At 46.6% G+C, this 27,952-nt stretch overlaps 1 protein-coding gene across 1 annotated transcript in view; it reads left to right on the top strand.

Annotated features, from left to right (window-relative positions):
- akap9 (A kinase (PRKA) anchor protein 9) overlaps positions 1-27,952 on the top strand; it is an 85,955-nt gene that overhangs the window by 43,855 nt on the left and 14,148 nt on the right. The window contains exons 19-36 of the mRNA XM_031586672.2: positions 796-984; positions 1,687-1,797; positions 2,364-2,491; positions 3,102-3,316; positions 5,197-5,423; positions 10,366-10,528; positions 14,718-14,930; positions 17,431-17,663; positions 18,817-18,936; positions 20,364-20,540; positions 21,885-21,989; positions 22,822-22,974; positions 23,462-23,548; positions 24,805-25,809; positions 26,100-26,231; positions 26,774-26,818; positions 27,290-27,436; positions 27,639-27,683. Of these exons, the coding sequence (XP_031442532.1) occupies positions 796-984; positions 1,687-1,797; positions 2,364-2,491; positions 3,102-3,316; positions 5,197-5,423; positions 10,366-10,528; positions 14,718-14,930; positions 17,431-17,663; positions 18,817-18,936; positions 20,364-20,540; positions 21,885-21,989; positions 22,822-22,974; positions 23,462-23,548; positions 24,805-25,809; positions 26,100-26,231; positions 26,774-26,818; positions 27,290-27,436; positions 27,639-27,683 (3,495 nt within the window). The remainder of the gene's footprint in view (positions 1-795; positions 985-1,686; positions 1,798-2,363; positions 2,492-3,101; positions 3,317-5,196; positions 5,424-10,365; positions 10,529-14,717; positions 14,931-17,430; positions 17,664-18,816; positions 18,937-20,363; positions 20,541-21,884; positions 21,990-22,821; positions 22,975-23,461; positions 23,549-24,804; positions 25,810-26,099; positions 26,232-26,773; positions 26,819-27,289; positions 27,437-27,638; positions 27,684-27,952) is intronic.

Here is a 27,952-nt window from a genome sequence, read left to right as displayed (position 1 = left end):
GCTCGCAGATTACATTCATGTCGCACAAATGATTACAGCCTCCAGGAGCTCACAGATCCCAGACCATACATCTGCACAGTCTGCATAGTTTGTGTCTACAAGCCACCATCTTGTAGAGCACATCCGTATTCAGAGGATGCTGAGTAGAGTACTAACCTGGAGACTGAGACTGACTTACTTCTAAGGTGTGTGTGTGTGTGTGTGTGTGTGTGTGTGTGTGTGTGTGTGTGTGTGTGTGTGTGTGTGTGTGTGTGTGTGTGTGCATGAAGTGTAAGTGTGTGTGTGTGTGCGTGGGGTGTAAGTGTGTGCACATTTACTGTGCTGATGTTATTCTGCCTTTGCGATATGGTTTAGAAGCTTGACTGGTAGTGTATATTGATTTATAGCGTGTTGATGTTGGTGGATGCTGACAAAGCGAATGGATTGTACACACGCAATATCAGAGGTGCTGTGTAGGCTGCATTAGCCTCCACCCAAGGAAAGCAAGTAGCCACACTTTTAGGACCGTCTTCTGGTAATTTCATTTCATCTGTATTGTAGATGTTGGTATAGTTAATTCACAGGTAGTTTAAGAACTCAATTGCAACGCAATGCATGATTTGCTTTCATGGCCAGCACACACACTTTGAAGAAAATTGGCTGTGTTTTAAATGATGCACTGTGTGTGTGTGTGTGTGTGTGTGTGTGTGTATAAATGATATACATCCTGGTGTTGCCTAGGTGAATTAACATGATGTTGTAGATGCACATAGGCTATGTAAATCACACGGCGTATGTGTGTGTGTGTGTTTGCAGGCTGAGGCGAGTGCTGGGTCGGAGGCTCTGCTGGAGGAGCTGCAGAGGGAGCTGGGGCAGCAGGAGCAGGAGCACTGCAGGGCCCTGGAGAAGCTCCGGTCCGCCCACGCCAGCCAGCTGGAGGAGCAGAGAGACCAGCAGCTCCAGCTCAGCGCCCAGCTCCAGAAACTCCACGCGCAGCTAGAACAGGTACGATACGGCACGTAGCCTCACATCAGGTCCGGTACATAGCTTCACATCAGGTGAGCACAGCTAGAACCGGTACGATCCGGCACAGAGCTTCACATCAGGTGAGCACAGCTAGAACCGGTATGATCCGGCACATAGCCTCACATCAGGTGAGCACAGCTAGAACCGGTACGATCCGGCACGTAGCCTCACATCAGGTGAGCACAGCGAGCGCATTCACAGTTCAGTGTACGTCTACAAAACTGGCAGGGACTGTAAGCACTTGCGCTGCTTAGCATACAGCTTCTCAGTTGGCAGGTATGGCTAGAGTAGGAAGCCAGCAGGTTCTAATGACCACACATGTAGCATAGCTCATGATCTAGTGACCACACATGTAGCATAGCTCATGGCTATGTGATACAGCTAAAGCAAGCACAGCTGAGCTGCCAGTTCAAATGTCTCAATGACTCAAGCCTGCCACAGCTGCTCCCAAGCACAGCCACAGTAGTTGCTGTAATGGTGCAAGTACACAATAAAACAAGCACATAGGTTAAGCAATTATGTTATATATTGTGTGTGTGTGTGTGTGTGTGTGTGTGTGTGTCACTGGGCTAGGATAACTACAGGACATGTTAGGATGCTGCAGCTTTTGCAGTAAGAGTGCTGCCACCCAAACGTGGGGAGAATAACAGCAAACTGCTTCATTTGCTTTCATGTGATCAGAGGGAGGCAGAGATGAGAGAAGCAGATGAGGGACAGACCGTGACGAGAGAGCGACACGCGCTGCAGAAGCAGGACTACAGCGTCCAGAGCACCTCCACACAGACAGAGCAGGTAACAGTGGCTGTGTGCTCACAGGGCTCTCAGGGTCCTGCCTCCTCAGTGAGCTCCCTGTGTCTGTTTCCCACCTGCACTCTCTGACACTCCTTTCAGTCAGCTCAGCTCACGTGGTGCGGCTGTGTTTGTTTTTATAGTTCAGTTTCACCGTGTCGTATTTGAGCTTTGCTCCTGTCACCCGGCTCGTGAACCTTGTGATCCCATTCTCTCGACTTTCGTGTTTTAATTTGCACTTCCGCTGTTTGCCAAGAGATGGCGCTTGCTCACGCCGCAGCCTGCCAACACAGGTGCATTTGTTGCCATGGCAGCTCAGCCGATAGTAATGTTTCTGCCCTTCGTGACTCTGAGGGCTGTGAGTGAGAGGAGAGAAGTGCGTATGTGTTTGTGTGTTTTTGTTTGTGTGTGTGCTGCAGTATCCCTACTGTATTTGAATGTGATTTTATTAGCGGTGAGCCTGGCCAGGCCCAAGGGAGTTATGAGTGCGTGTCAGTTTTGAGGTAAAGAGGGCATCAATGACTGGGTTTCTGTCTCTTCTCACACTTCTGCCTGTCCGACGACTGCAGCAGGGCCGAGAGGATGAAGAGGCGGAGAGGCCGAGGAAGAGGAAGGAGGAAGTAGGAAGAGGGGGCACGTCGGGAGCTCTCTCGCCAGATCCTCATGACACATCCTCTGATGTCATCACCACAGAGAGGTACACATGAAAAAACTATTAATAGCAATAAAGTAATAAAGTTACTGTTTTAGAAAAAAAAAAAAAAAAAAAACTTTTTGCACAATTATCTGAGATGATGATTTTTGACTATTGCAGTGGATAGAAGGCTTGAGAGACTTGGTAGAGCCTGGTTGTGTGCTAGGTACATTTTGTGCCATTGTGTTTGCTCACTGAGTTTATGTGACGCACCCATTGTTCTTCCTGTGTCATTATGGAAGCACTGAGAGCAGGGCTGGTGACACAGCCTTTGTGTTCTCTTAGTATCCCTGGTAGCCAGAAGAGAAAGCATTACTTTTAGAATAACTGGTTGATAAAATATCTGTTACACTTGTGTGTTATGTGTGTATATATATAATATTTATCATATAAATAAAATTGATATTTATCATATAAATAGAAAAACTTTAAAACAGTTTATTTGAATGTATATGACATTAATAGGTTACAATGGAAAGCAATCATTCCCTCTATGTTTTATAAATATGAATTTCAAGTGTTGTGCTTAATTTCCTAATAGTATGATGCCATATCTAAATACTTGTTATTTGTGTGTGTGTGTGTGTGTGTGCGTGTCTGTGCTTGCGTGCAGGAACCTGCTGCGTAAGGCTAATGAGCGGCTTCGCCAGGTGCTTACCGATGTTCTCAAGACCACCGCTGCTGCTGAGGAGACCATCGGGCGTCATGTAGAGGGCCTCCTGGAGGCCACCAGCAGGGGGCAACACTCGCCCCAAAGGCCCACCTGGCAGAGGGGTCCGACCGAGACCTTCAGGCCCTTCAGTAGCCACTCCACTGGACCCACCGGAGGTCAGTATTACAGATAAACTACAGTTGAAGAGTTGTATGACAGATAAACATTCAGTAGAGTGGATGGTAGGATTTTCTGAACCCTTACCACCTATGCTGCTCTGGCCTGACCTGAGTTTGATTTTAGAAGAGAGTCTACTTGGAACTACATTTAAACATATAACTACGTTTATACTAGAAACTAATGTATTTGTATATAAAGAGTTGACAGTTTAATTAAATGGATTAAGGATGAGTGTCTTCTTGAAACTACATTTAAACATATAACTATCTTTATACTAGAAATGAAAGGATTTGTATTGAAGAGTTGACAGTTTAATGAAATGGATTAAGGATAAATGTAGAGACTACTAGCTCACACAAAAAGCACAGAGCCTCACTTCTGATATTCCTTTTCAGAGTTGGTTATGAGGTATGACAGTAATGGTTTTAATTGGAGTGCCACTGAGGAAGCAGCATGAGATATTACTAGTATAGCAGCTCATGAATCTTGTATGGTGGGATTGTTCATCACAAACTGTCATCAGGAATATCCTTAACCCTTCAGCTGGTACTGGCAGACTGTGTGTGGAATGTTGTAGAATGAACGTTCTAAAGAATATTGGGTTGAGTTCCATCGAATATAACATGGATTTTATTTTTTAAATCTTACATTGTTGATGAAGACGTTCTTTTATCAGAATGTCCAAAACTCCCCTGCTTTTAAAGAAAGAAGAAGTTAAAGAAAGTGTCATCACACAATATAAAGACGGTTAGGTAGGAGCACCAAATGTCCAACAGCTCTCAAGCAATCAGACTTGCGAAGTATGGTTGTCATGTAATGACACTTGAACTCATTGGTGTTAATGAGAACAGCTGTCCTTATTGTTCTTACACTGAAATGAAAACTAGTGTGACGTATTCATCAGGCCTCAGACTGTAGTGCTGTTTAAAGATGTCATACTTAATAACACCATGACAAAACTTGTCAAAAAGCCAAATGTCACTTTGCTCATTAAAATAATCACCTCGCCCTTCATCCCCTGAAGTATGCATAGAATATGTCTTCCTCATGCCATGGTCTTCGTTAGGGAAGGCGTGGCGTGTGCAGCTCTGGTCTCATCTCCCCTTCAGCTTAGCCTGAAGACAGCCAGTTGAATAAGAACATTCCCATAATCCACCTGTGTGTCTGTCTCACTCTGCCCACACATGCTTGTTACGTGTCTAGTATTTAGGTTTCTGCTACACACAGAAACGATAGGGATCAGAAGAGGGATTGTTCTGTTTGTTGTTTGGGAAGAAAAAAATAACACTGCATAAAAAATGGGTTATCTTGTTATGCATCAGCCATCAGCTTGTGGTGGCTTGTGGTGGCCACTTTGTTTTTGTGGTTGATGTTGGTGCTGTCGTACCCAACAGAGTCACTTTGTCATTGAGCACAGACCTTTCCTTGTAATAGAGGGACATTTGAGGGTTGGAAAAGGGAGAGAGAGAGCAGAAAGACATGAGGAGAGAGAGAGGGAGGGAAAAAAAGAGAGAGAGAGAGGGGTGGAGAGTGAGTGAGTGAGCGATATTGAACAGCAGTGGGAGAATGACTCTCTCAGTCTGAATAAATAATGTATGCAGCTGTTTAACAATATTGATCTTTGAGGACAGAGCCACAATTCACCTTTAATGTGGATAGCAGTACTGCATATCATTGGGAGAAATCTCATCTCTGGTCTGGTTAACACAACTAATACAAAAATGTAATTCATACTTTAGTGTCAGAAAATATGATTTCATTAGACTGTTCTGCTTTAGGATTTTGCTCATTTTATCAGCACATGTTTAGTCATCTGAGAGCTGTGATGAGAGATATCAGATAAGCATTGAGAAATTAATTAATTGCTGTTGTGTAGACGGGTCGTCTGAGAGTTGCCATGGCAGCGAGACGGCAGCGGACGACGCGAGCGTGTGGTCGGGCGAGACGGAGGTGGACGAGGGCCTGGAGATGTCGCAGCAGCTGCTGGAGGGCTCGCTGGCCGGGGCGGTGCTGGAGAACGAGGAGTACCTGACCACCATCAGCACCCGCCTGCAGGCCGCCGTGGAGAAGCTGCTGCTCGCCATCACCGAGACCACCAACCAGGTACGACATGCGAGCCTCGGAGATGGCAACCGGCATGGTGCCGGCCCACATCCGGTGTGGATCCGGCAGGTCAAAGTTCAAGTTCAAGTTCAAGTTCAAGGGGTTGAAATTGGGGTCAGTGGGTGCTACCGAAGTCTCAACAAGACTCAGAGACTGGCATGGCTGCAAGGTCTATGCCTGCCTAACAGATCATTCAGATAAAGCAAGCATATCAAGTGTTATGGATATCAGTGAGCTTCTGATTTTGACAAACAAGAAAGCAGGTGTCAGTTGATGGATTTGACAATCATGCCTGAAAATACCATCCTAGGTTCCTTTGTTTGCTTAGATAGGTGTGTTCCACATCAGCAATATTTGCCTGGGAAATATAGAGCTGAAGCAGAGCCACACAATCAGCCTAGCCTATAAGGTCATGTGCAAATTACTAGCACCAAAATTAAGACAGAGTGATTTAAATATCAACTAATGGACTTAGTTTTCTCGTGCTTGTCAACTGACTTGGACAAAAAGGCTAATTCACTTGCATATGTTGTCCTCTTCAACGGTAAGTAGTGGCTTACTAGCGTCTTGAGCCGCAGCCTTACCATACCATGGTCAGGGAACCTAATCCATCCTGTCTGGTTTCGCACAGCTGCTGTCTCGGCCGTTCTCTTTTCCCTTTCCCTCATTCCAGTCATTCAGGTGTGCATCTACTAGTGACGCATGTGCGCAATGGCAGTACACTGATTAAACTCAACAGTTGAATAGTTTGTCGTACTGTATTGGTGCGACTGTATGTCTGATCTGATTGGTGTGAAGACCAGGTTGGAATCCCCTGCACACCCTTAGGCTGCCTCTACACACCCACTGGGCTCTTGTATCTTTCACAGACCAGTCAGAGCAGTACAACACTCAATGCTATTTGACACATTTTTCAAAAAAACTAGGGTTTTCAAAAAAAAGTTGTGAGCGGAGGCCACCCTAGTCTGTCCTCCCCCCTCGGCGGCACTAATTGCTACTGTGAAGCGAGAGATTTACAACGATAAGAAAATTGGAATACAATGATGTGAAATGTGTCATGTAAGTTTACTTCTATGTGTTCTAGTACAGATTTTCATGTTTTAAAGTCATTTAATTCCGTGGATGCCTGTCTCCCCCTGGCTTTCACTAGGAGCTGGCACTGATACTTGTGCAGTATGTAGAACGTATGAGTTCTAGAAGTTCTATCTCAATAGCAGAAGAATACTGCTGTCAAGCATGCTGTTCAGACACATAATCTCCAGTCCCCAGTCTCCTCCACCACCCCCCCTCCAGTGGCCACCGCCTGTCCCCGTGGAGACAAGCGAGTGGAATGGTGTGTCTGTTCCGGAATGGCCACACAATGGCCTGGCTCATTCCCTCTGGTTGCCCATAGATACAGGCGGATTTGCATAAAGCTTTGTCCTGCTGGCCATTGATGATACAGCTGCCCTCGGACGTGTCCTCTTAACCCCTCCCCCCTCTCTCACACTCCTCTGTGTGTGTGTGTGTGTCTGTGTGCGTGCGTGCGTGCGTGCATCATGTCAACTAAGTACACTGAGTTGGTGTTATACAATCAAACGTTTTGATTACAACCTCATTGATCGCCATCCCTCTGACAGAGTCAATAACACAGCTGATCTCCACCATGTGGCCAAATACCCTCTGCTGATTTTTGCATGAATTTGGGTGCTCCTTTCCCTGGAAGGTAAAGAAAAAAAGAAAAAACGTGGGCAGGGAAAATATATGGATGTTATGGGCAGGCGTGGGCCTGTGTTTCCCCCAACACACAAACAAACACAAACACAAACATGCTCACACCCTCCTTCTTTCATACTTTCAGCCTCTTAAAACACAGCCTTAGGTATACTCTAACCCCACCTATGCTAAGGTCACTGGTCTTCCACCTTAAATCAGTAATAGATCTCCTCCAGTATATTTATATAGACTGTAGGACAAATGACCTTGCTCTGTTTATTGGACAATCAACATGTGATTAGAACTGTATATTTGCTTGTAAAGTTATCAGTTCTTGACAGAGTGAATTTACTTTTTGTGCTCGTTGTAAGGTTGATTTGTTGAAGGTTTGCAGAGGGGTTAATTATTTATAGTGTTCATTCTCAAGTGTGGCAGCTAGGGACCGACTGTGAATGAGGATAAATGTTGTGAGGCCCTCAGGAATGTTGTCGTTGCTTGGCACTTGTTCCGCCCAGATGATCTTGAAAGTGAGAGAGCGAAAAAAAAAAGAGGTTGATCAATAACTTTCCACAATAGATCAGAGTGAGTGGGATTGAGTTGCCAAGTTTATGAAGCTAATTTGGTAAGCGTTTGTGTAAGGGTGTGTGTGTGTTCGTGTGCGTGTTTGTGTCTGTGTGTGTGTGTGTGTGTGCGTGTGCGTGGACTGTAGCCCTGCCTGTCATAACAACATGCTCAGATAATCCTCACCAACGCGGGGGTATGAATCCTGTTAGACAAGCTCTTAAGAAAAAAGGCGTGTGTGTGTCTGTAACCACATCAGCAGAGCTGTACCTGCCCCCTCTCCCACGAGCTTCAGCCTGTCAGCTCCACCCACATCTGCTCTGTGTCCTCCCGCACTTGCCCACAAACCAGGAAGAGGCACACTCTCCCAGCGCTCAGCTTAGCTCAGGCTCGGCAGGGGGACAGGGGACAGCTTAGCGTTTTAGCATTCCACTCTTAACAGTGTGTGTTTGAGTGTGTGTGTGTCGGTGGGAAGAAGGATAGAGGCAGCCCCACAGAGACACGCAGAGACGAACCGGAGTGGAAGAGTGCAGAAAAGGTTGTCCCTGTGACTGACAAAGAGAGGGACACAGTGAGTAGTAGAAGAAGAAGAAGAAGAAGAAGAAGAAGAAGAAGAAGAAGAAGAAGAGGACGAGGACGACAGGAGGCAGCTCTGATCCCTGTCACTACCTCCCCCCAGCCCAGCTGGTGTCTGCGTGGAGACTCAGTCTCAGACCCAGAGAGGGACACAGAGGAGAAGCAGAAGTAGTAGAAGAGTAGGAAAGAAGAAGAAGAAGAAGAAGAAGAAGAAGAAGAAGAAGAGGAGGAGGAAGAAGAGGAAGCAGCCTGTTGTCCTGCCTGTGTTCCCTTCTCTAACCCCCACCTCACTGCGGTGGGTGCCCCGCGCGGAGTAATTAATGAAACTGTGAGCTCTCCCAGTGGAGCGTTGCCGTGGAAGCATGGAATTGTTAATGAGTTTCCAGCAGGACTCACGGGGGCAGAAGGGGTGCTGAACTCAGGCACTAGAGACAGCGAGAGGGAGAGAGCGAGAGAGAGAGGTGGTGGTTAACAAGTGTGAGAGAGTTTGCCTGCGATTTGGCCGCCTTTCTTTGAAAGCACAGGCGTTTTTTTTCTGGTGCCTGGTGCTCTTTCAGACGTGTCCTGATTTGGATTATTCTCACAGGTTGGCAGCTCTGAAGAGACAAGGTGAAGGTCTGCTTTGCCCCAGTTCAGGAGCAACACGGTTGTTTTAACTCATTCATTCATTCATGGTGAGACAAAGTTTTTGTTGTGTCACTGAACAGGATCCTCCCAGTGTGAACTGGTCCTTGCTGTACCTCAGAGACCATGTGTCCGGCTGTGTTTACTAAAGGCTTATCCCACTGCGGAGCTGTAGAGACGGTTGCTTAGCTCTGCTATGTTACCTCCTGTGCGCTGTGCTAAGCTACCCTGGCAATTTACCGACAGTGCACCGTCATGGATGTTTGCCAGTTGCAGGATTTAACCCTTTTTTGTTGAGCGTCTGAGAAGTTTTGAGCCAACATGGAGTCCTACCGCAACTACTGGAAGTCCAGTGTGCTAGGGAATGGCTGGGTGGCGAGCCAGGATGAGGATGTGTACGAGGTGGAGTCCCGAGTGCCGCTGCCGCGGCCGTTCCCCTTTACCAGCGTGCTGAACGAGAAGAATGCGGTGGTGGTGCAGACACAGATCTCACACGTCAAACACCGTGCCAATGGTCACCTGCTCAAAGTCGTCTCTAAGATCTCTTTACCCACCCCTCCCTACACAGTAAGTCCAGGAGTGTGTGTGTGTGTGTGTGTGTGTGTGTGTGTGTGTGTGTGTGTGTGTGTGTGTGTGTGAGAGAGAGTATTGTTTGGTCCTCCAACCAGCAGTCAGAAACCCACAGACCCTGATCTGCGGCTGTTTGCTGAGGCCAACATTCAAAGCTTAGAGGAGTTCCCACTCATGCTCTCATTTCCTTGTCAACTATGACCTTTGAGATATATGGGTGTCATGTGTGGACTGTGCATGGCTTTACAACACTGATTAGCTTTAGTGTCACTAAATGTCAGCTCAGGTGGATTCCAGAATTGTAGGTGCAGTGCAAGAAAATGCAAAAAATGACATTTCATGACAAAAGAGAGCAATAAAATGGGCATTTCAAGCTTGTATTTCTTCTCAGTTTAATTTGTGTGGCATTGTCAGATGGGGTTCATGATGGGACAGGTTTGTGCTCTGATTCTGAGACAGCTTTACGTAAGCCTGGGTACACAGCTGGCTAGGGAAAACAAGAGGACACATTATGTTTATTATTTCCTGAAATGACCCTCTTTAAGCTTTTCACTAGTGGGTACATTTCCCATACTGGAGAGTCATCCCCACTGATTCCCCGTCCACTAGAGAAACAGATGCAGTCGTTTGACCCCTGTCCTGCTAACCCTGCCTGTGCTCGTGGCAGATGGGGTCACTCCTTTTTGACCCCCACCGAGCGGGTCACCGGGGTGTGCCAGGTGTCCACCAATCCTCTGAACTACCCATTGTGCCAGGTGTCTCTCTTAACTCTATTTTAACTCTATTTGCTTTTATTCCCTTTCTCTTTTCCTTTCTCTCTGCATCCCTTTACCTCTCCTTCTGCGTTTCCCCCTTTCCCATCTCCTTCCCTCTCTCTGTCTGTCTTTCTTTCTTTTCCTTTCTCCCCCCCTCTCAGCTGGAGCATGCTCGTGTGACGCAGACGGAGCTGATGCGGGAGTCCTTCCGTCACGGTGAGGAGGTGCAGGACCTGCTGAGGCGGCAGGAGGAACTGCAGGAGCAGCTCAATGAGGAGGCGCGCGCCCGCGAGCAGCTGGCCCTGGAGCTCCACAGGGCAGAAGGTGTGTGTGTGTGTGTGTGTGTGTGTGTGTGTGTGTGTGTGTGTGTGTGTGTGTGTGTGTGTGTGTGTGTGTGTGTGTGTGTGTGTGTGTGTGTGTGTGTGTGTGTGTGTGTGTGTGTGTGTGTGTCAGTCTCCACAGGGGACAAAAGACTCATTATCTATACCCCAGAGGAGCCTATCCCCCCCCATCTCACTCACTCCATCACAAACTCATACACACATAGTAGGCTAGAGGAAGGTCTGTCTTAATGTGAATTTAACATTCAAATAAGCTTGTAGCTCATTTTTTTTCTTTACTATTTGGTTTAAAGGACACATTTGGTTGAGTTCAAGGTCTTCTGTGATCTGTGTGTCAACCAGCCTGTCACCCTGTTGTGTCGCCTTAAACATAATTTAATAGCATTGCTATTTGTTGCTAATCATTTAGTAGTATTGCTATTTATTGCTAATCATTTAGTAGCATTGCTATCTGTTGCCATCATTTAGTAGCATTGCTATCTGTTGCTAGTCATTTACTAGCATTGCTATCTGTTGCTAATCATTTAGTAGCATTGCTATCTGTAGCATTGCTATCTGTTGCTATCATTTAGTTGCACTGCTGTCTTAGCAAGACCATGTGATGTCCTCAACTGCCAGAGACAGCTGGCCAGTGAGAGAGGGGGCCTGGTACTGATTCATCAAAAACACTCGTCACTGACTGCCCCCCCCCCCCCCCCCCCACTCACTAAGGCAAAATATAGACAATCACAGAAAAGAAGGCGCAAATGTGGCCGTCGCTTTTGAAGTTTAAATCGGTATGTGAAGCGTTAAGGAGTGTCAGTGTAACTGGAGGCTGGTGAGTTGGCGGGTTGTGTTCAGAGTGGGTTTGTTTCTCTTCAGCTCAGCTATCTCTCTCTCCCTCCCTCTCCTCTCTCTCTCTCTTTCTCTTTAGTGTTTTATGGCCGCATATGTGTTGTGAAGAGGGGGCGCTGACTTTAGTCAATATTTGCCAGCATTAGCCTACAGTTAGTTGTTTGTCTCCGCCCCGTGTCTTGTGTCAGGTGACCGTGATCATTGGATTTACCTGCAGGGTTCATGTGGCCAATTCTTTGACAAATAGTTTGGGATTCACAAGTAGCCTCAAGCAAAGATGGTAATATTAGTTTTCGTCTTCAAAAGTAGGAATACTGAAGCCAGACGCTCTTTCACATACACACTCTCTCTCTCTCTCTCCCTCTCCCTCTGCCTCTCTCTCTCTCCCTCTCTCTCTCTCCCTACCCCTCACTCTCTCCGTCTCTCTATCTCTCTGTTCTGTACACGTACATCTCTCTCCCTCTCTCTGTCTTCTGTACACATACACAATCTGTTTGCCTTTGCTGTCACGCTCCGTCATGTGCTCGGTGTCAGTCAGGTGGCTCAGGTGTAATGGTGGACGTAAACTGGTGAGACTGGGCTCACTTGTCAGCAGGATCCCGTCCCTAATAGCCCAGGGTGCGCGACACAAAACAGGTTTCAATTAACACAAAGAACCGGCTCAGCATCCTCCCTCAGACTTCCAGTGAAGAGTGAAGCTGCTCTACTGTCTGTGTCACACCGACTGCACAGAGGAATTTTTACCTGATATCAGGAAGTGGGCGGTTTTAAAAGCTTCACTTAATGAAATGAAAGGCCTCAGAGTCTCGAGCTAATGGAGAATCGTGGCAGCATTTGATTTTCTGTTTTTGTAGTTTTGGTATATAAGGAGGATTTGTTCCTAGTGTGTGTGTGTGTGTGTGTGTGTGTGTGTGTGGGCGTAACTCCCTGGACGTTTGTCTCAGCATTGGGACAGGGTGAATACACACCTTCAGAACGGTCTCTATGCAACTAAAATAAACTCTCCTCCCTCTTGGCACGGTTGGTCAGTGCCCTGGGGATATGTTAAGAAAGAGAGTGTGTGTTTCGTTTCATTTCGTTTCCCCTTAAAACTTAATACTGGTTAACAAGACCTCATGCTTCATATACCACAGGCAGCCATGACTCCATTATGACTGATTGTCACAGTGTAGAATATAAACTGGTAAATATATTAATTATGTATAAATATTTACTTTATAAGTAATCACTGTGCTTTTGGAGGTTTATTACTGCTAATGAGAAGGAAATCCTCAGCATTATGCCACATAGGTGGTTGGTCGTTGATCGAGCCGATATGATATTTCGTTTTGGATAAGATTTAATGTTTAGTTTTTGCACTCAAGCAGAAAAAGCCATTTAATGTTTGTGAGTTTCACATCAAAGGTTCTTATCGCAGAAGAAGACATACCCAAGTCTCCTCTGGTATCTGCACAGGGCGTGTTCGGTCTAGTGCCAGCCTCACACTCACATGTGATGTGTGCGTGTGCGTGTGCGTGTGCGTGTGCGTGTGTGTGGAGATCTGAAGTAATAGAGAGGGCTGTTGCGGTGCAGCTTTGACTCCTTTGAGGCAGGAAGTGTGAAGTGTTTTATCAGCAGTCTAAAATGTAACACAAAGGTTTCATGCCTAGACGAATCATCTCGACTCCGGTGTACCTGGTTAGAAGTTCACACACGCCGGTATAAACATGTGTGGTCATTCTTACATTTTGATGCGATGAATGAAGCGATGACAGAGTGCTTTCAACAGAGCCTTTATTGCAGATGCATTACTCTGTGCTACAAAGCATAATAGTCAGGTAAACACATAACATCATTGTTCAAAGCACAGTCCTCTTTAATATGCAACGTGGGGGGTGGAAATATGACCTGTGTGTGGGTGTGACCCACTCTTTAGTAGGGCAAGTCGGATTGAAATGTGCACGAAAATCTGGCAACATTTAATTTGCAAATCAACTGGAATGCTTCAGCACACATTAGCACAGGAGTCAGGTTCCTTCCTGACCTAGTATCTCCGTGGGGGTTTGTGAACGGAGCTCTGTTTTTACGGTCTCACGTATCCTAAGCTGCTTTTGTGGGCGATCCCATTAATGCAGCGGAGCCAGAGTGTTTCGTGACCATGGTGTCGGTAATTAAGGTGCTCCTTTGTTTCGTTGTTCTTTTTTGGAGGGTTTTGTTGTTTGTCATCCATGTTTGAACACACACACAGACAGACACACACACACACACACACAGAGGGTTTTGTTGTTTGTCGTCCATGTTTGAACACACACACATGGAGGGTTTTGTTGTTTGTCATCCATGCTTTTAAGTTGAGGGAATTCCCCCCTGCTGTGAGACGACAACAGAGACAACAAAAACAACAATGCCTTGCATTTACACAACAAGCATGAACTACAGTAGCTTTGTGAATGACAGTCCTTATTTTCAGACAAAGCCCACTTTATTACACGGCCCTTATTCTATAGTTCACCATAATGTTGTGGCGGTAATGACAGATTTTGTGTGCTTATATTTTAATTGCAGTGCGTTGAGTGTCATATCTGATTAGTTCATCTGACGTTTTTTTTATTAGACATGCAGCAGAGATGTGTGTGTGTGTGTGTGTGGGGGGGGGGGTCGGTGGGTGATTGTACAGGGTGTGTGTGTGTGTACACACGCGCACGCACACACACCCATCACCCAAACTAGGACTGACATGCGGTCCTATGTCGGCTTGTTTGTGTGGCTTTGTTCCTCTCAGTAATGCGTCTTGTTTCCTTTGTGGTCATATCTTAATATTTGCGCGCTTGACTTAGGGGTCGATCTTTTGTTGCATCAAATTACATGCCGGCGGAGTAAAGCTTTTAATCTTTTGATAACATAAGCTAATTGTGCTGGAGTCACTGCCTGACCAGTCTATGTATTTAGACCAACGTCTCCGTAGTCCATACGTTCGTAAACAACGGTGTCGTTGTCGATTTGACTGATGTAATAAGATTGAAGGCTTATTTTCATGTGGAATACTGGAGAGCAAATGATGTGAGTACCATACTTTCAGTCATGAATGTGCATATGTCTTTCGTTCTTGTAAACGCATTGCTTCGGATCAGGATGGGAGATACAATTCATATTTTTATTTTCGCTAATGCTTCCGTGCACTTATTCTGCCAGATGGGTGCTGTATTTGTCACTTTAAATTAAATTAAAGTGCCCTGTTCCACAAACCTGGTCTGTGTGTGTGTGTGTGTGTTTGCGCGTGTATGTGTGTGAGTGTGCGTGTGTGCACGCCTTTTTGAATCTGTGTTTGTGAATCTGTAAATATGTGTTTACCCCTTCAGGTTTGATTGACGGCTACACGGGCGAGCGGGCGGAGCTGGAGGCGCAGGTGCGTCACAAGGAGGAGCTGCGCCAGCAGCTGGAGCAGGAGCTGCAGGTGACGGGCAGCCGGCTGCAGGAGCTGGAGCACGAGCGGCAGCACATGCAGCAGGAGCGGGAGCTGCTGTCACGCCAGCAGGACGCCATGAGGGACGAGGCCGGGCCTCGCGAGCTGCGTACGTATCCCATAATAACCCTACGCCCACACAACGCACGCCCCCTGGTAGTGGCAGCCGTTGTCATGGAGACAGACAGTGGCTGGGGGGGTGCGTCGTCCAAATAAAGGCGTGTTTGCGAGGGATGCGGCGTGATAACTGTGCAGGTTTTTAAGGTCACCTCTCCTCACAGTGGCCCAGAGCAGGGTCACTGCTGTCTACATTCAACCCCTGAATGCTACAAAATATGAAGCAGGTTCATCCCTGGTGTTTGAGAAGGCTTTAAGAAAAGGTTTATTTTTTTATTTTTTATATTGTCTTGACATCTGACATATCTGTCAGATGATGCAGCGTATGAGCATAAAGACATTTGGTCGAACAGTTTGGTTTTCATAATCAAATTCATTTTTCTGGGTTTTTTTGTGGTCATTTCCTGTGTTTGGATAAAACTGATACATTGAACCAATGTCTGCACTTAACACCCTTATTGTAGTTGAAGGTGATTTAAGATGAACCGGTGAACATGCAGTAAGTATGAACGATGTGAAAGGGTCCTCTCACAAGCAACAACTTCTCCCAGAGCAACACTATGGCAGGCTATGAGATGACACGCTCTCTCTCCCTCTCGTTCTCTCTCTTTCTCTCTCTCTCTCCTCTGACTGTCATCTTCTCTTCTTCTATTTTCACTCTGTCCATCTACTAAGAGCATGTTCAAATACTCTTTCTTATTCTCCTGTAGGCCTAGTTGAAGCTGCAGTCCTTGCAGCACCTGAAGCAGGTGTGTTCACATCAAGCATGGCCAGTGTATTTTTGTTTTGTTTTGTTCGTTTGTTTCCGTTAATTGATGTGTAATTGGATTAAAACTCGTCTCTAAAGGAGTGATTTTAGTGGCGGTCTAACCCATCTCACAGCTGCCGAGAGCTTGCTTGCACTGGGCTCACTCACTAACCCTATGGCTTTCGCTTGTGGACTTTCCATACTTTTTTCAGTTTCTGTTTGATTTTGTCGTACTCCGTGTTTTTATTGATGAGTTGGTGTTTTGTCCACCGCTGAGTAAACATAATTGGCATGGTTCGTAAGGATAGACACAAATCGATATTTATCAAATAACATTACATTGTCATTGGCAACCATCTCTACTCTCGACAAATTCTCTCATTACAATTGGCACCGGCAATGGCCACATGGTATCTAACAATGCTCAGTACGTTCAGAGTAAGATGATTGCGCAATAACACCATGTAATCCCATCTCCTCTCACCTGGATATGCATCTGAGGCATGGAGACTGCAGTCTTTTGATTGTCGTATCTGATCTTTTTTTTTTAAGTTTGGCTTCATTTATTTGTTCTTCCTGTCGTCTTTCTTTGGTCACACTGCCCCTGTCTCTGCACTCTCCTTCCCCCTTCTCGTGTTGCACTAATAATGTGGGACTGTGACCTCTGACCTGAATGGAATAATGTCGAGTGGTTTCCGTGGTGGTGGTTGGTATGGCGCGGGTGAATTGGGACACAGACTGGTAATCATGGGTAATCAGGATGGGATGGCACTGTGATTTATGTCATAACCTGCGGAGGAGGCAGAAATGGAGACCTGTTGTGATGGTGCGTTCAGCAGTTGATTATGTAATAACTCCACCATTATGTGGAGAGAGCACTGGCCAATCATGTCATTTAAAGTTCTGTATTGAAGCAATACAGCTATGGCAAATAGTCATTCAATGAATGTCTTCCTAGTGATTTAATTGCCATTATTTTGTTTATATTTCTGACATGAGTACAATTCTAGCTCCAGTCTGCCTCCTCTTGTTTAGCACTAATCAATATCTGTGTTGAAAGAGTCCCATCTCTGGAGCCAGATATTCCTCAAGTCACCGCTCCATGGTGCTAGCTCAGGTTTCACCCACAGACCTGAAAAAAATAAATAAACGCTGACCGTCAATCGCAAGCTTGCTGGCATGGAGGCCCACTCGTATACGCTCTCTGAGGAGGTGCATACGGAGAGCTACCCATGCTGCCTTCTGAGGAGGTGCATACGGAGAGCTACCCATGCTGCCTTCTGAGGAGGTGCATACGGAGAGCTACCCATGCTGCCTTCTGAGGAGGTGCATACGGAGAGCTACCCATGCTGCCTTCTGAGGAGGTGCATACGGAGAGCTACCCATGCTGCCTTCTGAGGAGGTGCATACGGAGAGCTACCCATGCTGCCTTCTGAGGAGGTGCATACGGAGAGCTACCCATGCTGCCTTCTGAGGAGGTGCATACGGAGAGCTACCCATGCTGCCTTCTGAGGAGGTGCATACGGAGAGCTACCCATGCTGCCTTCTGAGGAGGTGCATACGGAGAGCTACCCATGCTGCCTTCTGAGGGTTCAGATGTTTTTTTCTGGTCAGTGGGTGAAGCCATCATGGAGCTCCAGCCTGAGGAGTACTTCTCTCCAGGCTCGATGTGCTCAAGCGATTACTTCTCATCTTACACCATCCTCTTCCTTCTCTTGGATTCTCTCCCCCGCTCCCGTCTCAGACCTGCTGGAGGAGACGGAGAAGCTGATGATGGAGAAGGTGGAGGTGCAGCTGCAGGCGGAGAAGGAGAGCACCGTGCTGCAGAAGCAGCTGAAGCTTCTAGAAGCCGAGCTGGAGGAACAGGTGAACCGCGGCATCGAGACGGAGCAGGCCCACAGCACCGAGGCCGCAGACCTGCGCCAGCAGATCCAGGCCTTGGAGAAGCAGCTGGAGAAGAACCGCAAGTTCCTGGACGTGAGTGGATTATCAGTCATAGTCACCATCACCACTGCAAACACACATGATAAAATGAAATCGGATTTATTTAATATGTTGAAATTGAAAAAAAGGAAGAGAATATTAAGACTAATCCTGTATTTAGATGATCCTAGTTTATCAAAACAAATTGACTACTGTAAAATAACATTGATGTTGTTGAGACTGTTTGAAGCGCTAGACCCTAAACGTACACTACATTTAATTTCACATTTTATTCCATTCTAACTTTGATTTATTAAATAATTCATATTACTTAGTAAATAAATCCAACCAAATAAAAGGATTTGTGTTACATGTGAGGTAAGACGTGGAGTGGTGTCTGTCTGGAGTATGAGGAGCTTGCAGAAATCTTCACAGGCTCCTCCGTGTTAACTTGACATTGATGTACTGCAAGTCGCTGAAAGGTTGACAGCTAAGGAGGCGTATGCTACTTTGCGTAATGTCTTGACCATATAAAGGACAAAATATCGTCACAGCCATTCTAGGAACTTTAAGTGGCTGTTTACTTTGATTTGTTTCTCTCGTAAAGTGATTGTAATTGAGCTGTAGCCGTATAGATTACATGGACTTTGGAACATCAGGGCAATGGCTGGTGATTCATTTTGTTTTACAAGGTGCTGCGAGTGAACACATTTAGAGATCTCCTGTTTTAGAGCACGCTGTTTTATGGCTTGTCTGGTGATTTCTTTCACCTGTTATTTTTAACATACATTCCTGCTGTGAGAAACAGCTGCTGCTTCTGCTGCTGTGACAGAAAGTCCCCATGAAATCCTGACATACAGGTCACATGTATTTAGTTACTGTATGATGGTAGTGTTACAGATTCTGACCGTTATACAGCATTAGTAATTATTAAAATAATCTAATATAAAATAATTCCTTTTGAAAGGTAGGTGTTGACACAAGCTTCTGTCTTGCCATTATACTCATCTCCATTTCGTTCTATTTCTTTGTCTCTCTCTCTCTCCTCTTTCTGTCTCTGTCTCTCTCCTCTTTCTGTCTCTCTCCTCTTTCTCTCTCTCTCTCTCTCTTCCCTCTCCTCTATCGGTCTCTCTTTCTCTCTCTCTCTCCCTCCCTCTTTCTCTCTCTCCTCCTCTTTCTGTCTCTCCATCTGCCTTTGTGCCTCAAGGAGCAAGCGATGGACAGGGAGCACGAGCGCGATGTCTTCCAGCAGGAGATCCACAAGCTGGAGCAGCAGCTGAAGAACCCTCCCAAATCTCAGGGCGCCAGCGAGCAGAGAGACCGAGAGGTGAGCCCTCCAGCAGCCCCCCTGTAAACAAACACAGCCCAAAACATCACATGAAACCCCAGCAGAGAAACCAGCCTGCGAGCCACAATACATCAGTGATGGGAGCAAAGCAAACAGGGTTTACAAATGAGGATTGTATCCGCTAGCAGAGAGAGTCTTTATTAGCACTGCTCCTAATCTAGTAAATGTGGTCCTAGAATAGCAATGGTAGACTCCTGTGGCCTGTGGGGTGGCACTGTCAGGAAAAGGTAATAGCAGCCTCCTGAGTATCAGAGTGAGACACAAAGACACCCAGCAACATTAGTTTCCACCCCCCCCCCTTGTTTCATAAAAGCCTCAGCCTTTTAAGCCAGAGCCTGAGAGACCCACCAGCAAGTTTCCCTTCTCTTTGTCTTGTCACAATGGGAGGGGAATCAGATGATCACCATCTCAAACCCAAAAGTCTTTTTTTTTTCCTTTGCACTCTTTCTTTCATTCTTCTTTGTCACACACACACACACACACACACACACCACACACACACACACACACACACACACACACACACACACACACACACACACACACACACACACACACACACACTCCCTCTCTCACTTTGAATATAAGGCAGGGTGTCCTGGTAAACAGTGTGTAGATAGCATTACCTGAGCAAACAGCACCTGATGTCAGACTCGTCAAACAGGAACTGGTGGTAAATATTGTCTCCTGCGTGAAAGCCCTTTTAAAAAAATCACCCCATATACTTTCCCTTTCCTCTGGGTCACCGGGAGCGACGGCTCTCGTTTATCCAGAGTTCTCCTCTGCCCATTAAGTTGTTTCCATGGCGATGGTTTGCTGCCAGAGAGCCAGAGGGGTGGGAATGGTTGGTTCAGAAGGAGGCTGCTTTTCCCCCCAGTGCCTGCCTATCATGGCAGCCTTAAAAAAGCACTTGTGTAATTGAAAATAAATTATATATGTCAGCTTGAACGTTATTAATATTTCTGTTTGCATGTTTTTTGCCGTAGGCAAGATGTCAGCATGTTGATAGCTTTTATCTCATGGTTCATCAGCTGACCAACTTGAGTGACGTTGCAAAGAAAGAGGCGTGTGCTCTTTCTCACGGTCCCGCCTCTCTCTGTCATTAATAATTTTCTCCTTCTTTTTATTCCCTCTTACCTTCTATCTCTCCCTCCCCCTTTCCCCCACCTCCATCCCTTCTTCCTCTCCATCCCTTCTTCCTATTTACTCCACTGTCTCATTCCCCCTTCCTGTGGTCTCTCTTTTTTCACTCCCCCCCCCCCTCCCCCACATAACGTCACATGGACTCCCCCTCTTTCTCCTTCCCACTCCCTCCTTCTCTCTCTCTCCCTCTTTGTCTCTCTCTCTCTCTCTCTCTTCTTCCCTCTCTCCATCCCTCTCCTTGCCTGTGTGTGTGTGTGTGTCAGGTGGAGCGTCTGAACACTCAGCTGCAGGAGAAGTCGGACTGGTGCAGCGAGCTGCTGCTGCGGAGCGAGCAGCTGCAGCGGGAGGCGACCGAGCGGGACGAGGAGCTGGAGCGGCTGGGCGAGCGCGTGCACCAGCTAGAGCAGGCCCTGCTCACCAGCACAGACGCCCTGCACAGGGTGAGTCTCTCTCTCTCTCTCTCTCTCTCTCTCTCTCTCTCTCTCTTTTTCACTATCTCTCTCTCTCTGTATCTCTCCCTCTCTCTGTATCTCTCCCTCTCTCTCTCTCCGTCCCTCTCTCTCTGTCTCTCTCCCCCTCTCTCCCTATCTCTTGCTGTCTCTCTCGCTCTCTCTCTCTCTGTATCTTTCCCTCTCTCTCTCTCCCTCTCTCTCTCTCTCTCTCTCTCTCTCTCTGGTATTCTTTGTCTTACCTCCTTCACTGTATTTTGTCCGTTCTTCCTTCGTTTCACCTCCGCTGTTTCCATCATGCGTTTGGTGTCAGCACCTGGTCCCTGCGGGCTAGAGGTGCACTGACAGCATCTTGCACGTCCTCTTTCTCTCTCATCTGTGCGCTTCCATCTCACTCTGTATCCATCTCACTCTCTGTATCCTTCTTCATTGGTGTCTGTGCCTCATTTCTTCCTTTTAGCTTCCTCTTCTCTCTTCCTCTTTCCCTCTTCTTCCTCCCCTCTCTCTCTCCCACCCTCCTTCATTTTTTGTGTCAGCATCGTTACCCCTCCCTCATTCTCCTCCCTCTCATTCTCTCCTTCCCTCCTCTCCCCTCCCCTCCTTTTCCCTCTCTTTTTGTGTCTGCTGCTGCTGCTACCGTCGCTGGTGCTACTGTTTGTGTGTGTGTGTGTGCGTCATCTGTGGTCTTCCTCTGACAGCCAAGGTTATTCCTCACGGTGGGTGGGGGATTCACAGCATGTGTGCAAGAAGGGGGAGTGTCGAGATGTGTGTTTGTGTGTGTGTGTGTGGGCAGCGTGTTAATGATGTTCTCCGCTGCATTGATGATCCTTGATTCTTCATAGTGGTAGAACCGAGAGCTGGCAATGGAGACTTTTGCAGCTCACAGATGATGAGATAGCCTGTAGATGTTTGTCTTGGTGATAGATAGAGGTGTATGGTGTGTGTGTGGGTGCGTTATTGCATGTGCTGGTAATGATTCATTCCTGTCTTAGTGAGCTGTGTGTGTGACTCTTACGGTTTGCCTAAGTGCCATATTCCCTCTCCTCCGATTGTGTAAACTGCTTTAAAATTTGGCCAGTTACTGCTGTGAGCATGCAGTGTATGTGCGTAGTTAGTTCAGTCATGCCGCTGTGTGAGTGTGTGTGTGTGTGTGTGTGTGTGTGTGGTCGTGATCTCTTTTGCTAGACTGTGGATGCTAGACTATGTGCGCATCAGCCCTTTATGTTTTGCTGAATTGCATATTTTACAGTAGTGTCGTGTGTGTGTGTGTGTGTGTGTGTGTGTGTGTGTGTGTGTGTGTGTGTGTGTGTGTGTGTGTGTGTGTGTGTGTGGCAGGTGGAGGAGTCTCGGCAGCATGCCCCCATGACTGAGGCTGAGCATGGCACCCTGGAGGCCCAGCTGCAGACGGAGAGGGAGGCGCTGGACAGGAAGGAGAAAGAGGTAGGCACCACACCTGGTGGAAAGGAACTAAATACATTTACCTCAGTACAACTAACAATAATTTTACATTTATATAGCGCCAAGGATGGGGGTGATGTGAGCAGAACGCTTAGTAAGGGTGGAAACTCTAGCTGCAGAGTTGTGAATATACTGTAGTAAAGAAGTTTGTAAAGATTTGACAGAGAGGCCAGTGAAGAGGGAGTAACAGTAATCAATAAGAGACATAATAAAGGCATGAGCCAGAGTTTGCACATCATTACTAGTCCAAGGCGAGCAATGTTACGTAGGTAAAATAAATAAATCTTGGTGACGGACTTAATAAGAGATAAATAGTACAAATAGTACACCAAGATCTCTGACAACAAATGCAGGCATAACAAGTACACCATCAGTACTACCAGAAAAAGGGATGTGGGGCCTCTATACAGTATCTTGGATATGTGAAAAGTTGCTTGTCTGTGTAAATTACTTACACAAGCCTTCTCATATAGAATGCATATGTGAATAAGTAAACAAAATGAATGCAAACTTTAATATTGATATATGTGTGCAGGTCCACATTTAGTATTTTTACATCTGTAAATTGAAATCAGTGCTTTCTCCTGATTACCATGTGCCATGTAGGACTGCAAAAGGATTGCTCATTTTAAACTATGTGAAACCTGAACATGAATTAACTGAAAAGAATAGGCTAGTATTAAGCATCTTAGAGAACTCTGAAAAGCGCTATATAAATGTGATGTAGTATTGTTATTATTATTATTATTAATAATAATAATAATAAGATTAATAATAATAATAAAACACTTCCCCTGCTCTGTGTGACGTTCAGATTAGTAATCTGGAGGAGCAGCTGGAGCAGTTCCGTGAGGAGCTGGAGAACAAGAACGAGGAGGTGCAGCAGCTCCACATGCAGCTGGAGATCCAGAGGAAGGAGCTGAGCAGCCAGCAGCTGGAGCTGGAGGCCAAGGCCAGCCTGCTGGAGGTAGGCCTCAAGCTAACGCTCCCTTATGCTAATGGTAGCTAAAGTTAAAGAGCCAGATTATTGAGGCAATTTGCAGTATTTTGACGTTTTGGATGTCATGATGTCAGGATGCCACACCTTTAGGGTGTATTTGGTTTGATGTTTTTTTACTGGCAAATGTTTGGATAACTTGAAAGGTTGTGATTTTCCTGTATACACCTGACTTTTGACATACGATTGGTGTATGATATATGATATTATATGTATGATTATGTTGCTGTAGTCTCAGTATGCTTACTGAAGGCAACATCAGCGTTTGTAGTGTGATTACAACTTAGTTTGATTTCAAGGTCTTCATTATCTGGGACATGATATTTGAAGACTGAGAATATCGAAGATAATTACAGTCTAAATACATATGAAAAACACAGGCCTTAGGTTGGAGCTGAGAACTGAACCAAAAGCATTTAGGACTCATGGGGGTTGACAACGTGTCTAACTCTTTAAGGTGATGGAGCAGAAGGATAGGGAGATAGCCCTGCTCAATGAGCAGCTGGCTAAGCTCCAGCACATGGAGGCCACCCCCGACAACAAGGTAACGGCCTATACACACACAAAGTTAGCATGCTAGCGCTGTGCAAGCCTCAGCACATGCATGCTCTGTGTGTGTATAGCCTGTGTATTGCTGCATCCGTGGATGTGAAGTGACTCCTTGTGTGTGATACCTGTTGTGTAGCATAGGAACACCCCCTTCCAATCTTTTCCCTCAAGTCTAGATGTGGGACATTTTAGCATGTGCAGCCAAATATTGACTAGCCAAATATGCTCGGAGACTAAGCAAGTCTTCATGCTAAAATGTTTTCCACACAATAATGACGATGGTAATTTCAACGGCACCACAGCTACTTCTAGACCTCATTCCATCACACTGTGAAATGTAATTACAATCTCTCCTGAACTACAAATTAATTATACTTAGCATCAGTGGAATGGGGCCTAATGAGCACTGTGTTCCAATGTGTTCCCTTGCAGTTTATTTTTGTTGTGGTTGTTATTATTGTTGTTGTTGTTTAACGTCTGAATGGGCCAATGACCACTTGGAATGAGGACAGATACCCCGCCTCCCCTATTGCTTTTCCCATCCCTAGTAGTGATGTGTGCTTTCTCACATACCTTACTCCAGCCTCTCCTCCCACTTTAAAGTATTTTATAGTCATTTACAGTATTTTAGAGAAAAAAAAAAAATCAGATCTACATTCTGTCTTTTCCCAAAAATATGGATCGGATGAATGTCAGCCTTTGAGTCCAGGAGAGGCATAGTTGGAGAGCAGTTCTGGGGTAGGGTGTGTGAGACTCGTTATGTGACGTGACGGGAATGACCAGTGGCTGTGTACACTGACGTGGATCGTCTCCATGTTAATTCGTCTTGTGTGGTTTTACTGTGTTTGTGCTGTTTACGACCCGCTGGGTTCCAGGAAAGCTATTAAACCTAGCCCTGGATTGAGAGATGGCTCGGTTAAAAGCCAGGTCTAAATTTAATCCATAACCAGCCCATCATTCTAGGTTTATGGGTCATTTATTGTTGAAGTGGGGGTGAAAGTGTGGTGTTGGTGTGTATATGTCTGTGTGCTCATCGTTCACCACACAGTTGGCTAATGGCTACACCTCTGTGGTGCGATCCAGTCATTTTGGGGTTATTGGAGGTCATTGCTAAAATGGTAAAACTGGTGTGGTGTGTTGTGTGAATGCGGCTCAATGTGAACCCACTTGATTGAATACACCTACCCTGTGAGCTCACTTTATGGACTGTCCCCCCCCCCCCCCCCCCCCCCCCCCCAACGTCTCCTTCAGGTGATGGAGGAGCGCAGCGAGCAGGTCCGGGAGCTGGAGTCGCAGGTGGAGATCCTGCGCAGTGAGCAGGAGCGCCTGAAGCGCAGCAGCGAAGAGGAGGTGGACCAGCTTCACGCCGTCATCGACAAGCTCCAGCAGGAGATCGCCAACATCGAGCACAAGCCGCCACACAGCCTGCACACTGAGGAGGAGGAGGAGGAGGAGGAGGAATATCTCCGCCAGGAGGAGATGGACGAGATGAAGCAGCGCATGGACGAGGTGACGCAGGAGCTGGACACGGTTAAGGCCGACTATCATGAGCTCCAGGAGCGCTACCACAGCCTCCGGGAGGAAGGGGCGTCTGCGGATAAGGCCGCCACCGAGGTCCAGGAGGTGCTGAGGGAGAAGACCGCCGCCCTGGTGGTGGCCCAGGCAGAGGTGCAGGCCCTGGAGCAGAGCGCCAGCTCCCGGGTGGACGTGCTGAGCCAGCGGGTGGAGGAGCTAGAGTCCTGCGTGGAGGAGAAGGACCTGGAACTGGATGTGTGCCGGTCCAAGGTGGTGCAGGCCCAGGCTGACGCCTCCGGCCTCCACCGCAGGGTGACCGAGCTGGAGGATAAACTCAGGGAGAAGGTGGCCGCCATGCTGGTCAGCCAGGCTCAGCTCGGAGCCATCCGGGCCCAAACCAAAGAGCTCCAGCTTGGGGCCAGCATGGAGGTGGAGGATCTGGGTGGCCTGACATCACTGAGCCCCCTGGGGGAGCTAGGGGCACACAGCTTCAGCTCGATGGCAAGGACTGCCAGCAGATCCGCACTCCCAGCGGGTAAGGTGGGCCTCCTGACGGAGAAGCTGAGGGAGCTGGAGGAGGGCCTGTGCGGCATGCAGAAGGACCAGGAGCTCCAGAAGCAGCTGCTGTCCAGCTCGGAGGAGGAGGTGATGGAGTACGAGAGGAGGCTGGCCGTGCTGATGGACCTGCTCAGCCAGATGAGGACAAAACCAACCCAGCAGAGGACATCGCTCTCCTCAGAGGTACCCACTCAGTGCTCTCATCTATTTTTACTTTTTAGAGCTCTCAATTTGGCCAAAATCTTATTTTAGGAGCCCTATAAAACAGCAAGTTCACCCAGATAGTAAGACCTAGATTATATTTTATTCATGAATAAGCTTTCCCGTCGTGGTGAACTTGCTGAATAAAATGTTGCATTATTTGTCTTCTATGAATAAAGCAGCAATACATAGTCTTTCATTGCATATATCCATTTCGATAAATAAGTATTGTACAAACCCAATGTTTGACCTTTGACCTTCTCCGATGTCAGGCTTCAGGAAGTGAGGCGTCTGTGCCTGAGCTCCTCCAGGAGTTGCAGGAGGTGCAGGAGAAGGGCAGGGCTACTGACGAGGAGCTGATCAGCCTCAGGGAGCACAGCCACAAACTACAGCAGGAGCTACAGGTATCAGACTGATTAAAGCAGCAATAAGGAGTTATGTTCCAAAACTAGCAAACTAATTACCTACAAGGCATGCAAAAACCTTGCAAACACCGCCAACAGCCCAGTTGATACTGATAGAAGCTAGCCAACACACCAACTTGTGTCTTTTGGCAGTATAACTGGCAATGTCATGTTGTGAAAGCTTTTCTTTCATTTTTGCCGGGTGTTCCAGACCGGAACACAGAACTACATAGTGCATATCCTGGATGGCTAGTGGGAAAGACACAGGTGTTGGTGACCATATGCCAAAAAGTGTCAAAATGTTGCATAGTGTTGCTTTAACATGGCCAGATTAGTGACATGTCTTTGAATCCGTACACTTATTAGAGATTGTAAGTACAACTGAGTACACTTCTAATTGATGTTATGGGTTTGTTTTTACTTGTCAGATCAAAGATATAACAATAGCTGACATGTCTTTTGAATCAGTACATTTATTAGAGATTGTAAGTACAACTGAGTACACTTCTAATTCATGTTATGGGTTTGTTTTTACTTGTCAGATCAAAGATTTAACAATGGCTCAGCTACAAGAGGACCTCAAGGAGGTACGTCTCCTCTGTGTTGGCCTTGCATCCCTTTGTCTTGGGTGGCGATGTTACCTCAAACCTTACACTTGTTTCCACTCAGAAATTCCACGTGACATGCTCAGATATAGGAGAAGATGACACACAACTTGAAAGTCACTTAAAAGTGGGTATGGGGTGGCTGGTTCTAGATGTATGGCAGGAAGTGGGAACAGTAGGGGTCTACCTGTCGGCGGCTGGTCCCAGGTGTGAAAGGTGCAAAGGTATAGGCATACAAGGACTGCAGACAGGAAGGCCTAGCTACTCACAATAACCATGTGAATGCGTATGAAGCTTGTGTCAGGCATTTGGTATGGCTGAGGCATAAAATAAAAAACACTGAAATCCCTCCATACCTCATAGAAAGTAACATGTGTGAACTCTGTCTGCATGTAAGGTTTGACATTTGACCCTTTGACCTTTGCTTCCCTGGCTTTTGATTGGTGCCCCCAGGCTTCTGAGGGTGGCACTGTGGAGGACCCTGCTGTTGTGTCAGAGCTGCGTCAGGAGCTGGAGGAGGTGCGTGAGGAGGCGTCCTCCACCAAAGAGGAGCTGAGTCTCTACAGGGAGCGCAGCGACAAACTACAGGAGGAGCTGCTGGTAAGAGAACACGCCTTCAGGCACTATCTGACTACAGTTTTTTCTCTTCATGTGTGATTCTAAAATAAATCTAATTAACTGCAACTTACTTGGTCAACCGAACCTCTGTTGTGAATGATGCATCATTTTAAACAGAACACATTCAGCAATGCAGGCTTGTGAACTTTGCACCAGTTAACACTTTGTCCTCTACTATTTTAAGGCAAGAGAGATGACCATAGCACAGCTGAAGGACAAACTCCACCGGGTAAGTAGCATCTTGGCATTAAATAGCGTGCACCCATGCAGCTCCATTAGGCAGCGTTTACACCGAGATGCTTTTTTTGTCTCTAAAACTCAAGGCGCAATGCTAATATTCCAAAATGCCTGGTGGAAATTGGTTGCATGTGTGTTGTTTGTTGCTATGATACGTTATCTTTAGCTAGATAGCTAACATTTAGCTAAGCAACAACCCATTGTTGAGAAAAGACGTGACTGCAGAAGTTCACCTATTTTTAGCGCCTTTTCCCTAGTCAC

Source organism: Clupea harengus, chromosome 19, assembly GCF_900700415.2.
Source record: "Clupea harengus chromosome 19, Ch_v2.0.2, whole genome shotgun sequence".
In the NCBI taxonomy this organism is placed as follows: Eukaryota; Metazoa; Chordata; class Actinopteri; order Clupeiformes; family Clupeidae; genus Clupea; species Clupea harengus.
This window is presented reverse-complemented; position numbering and strand designations above follow the sequence as displayed.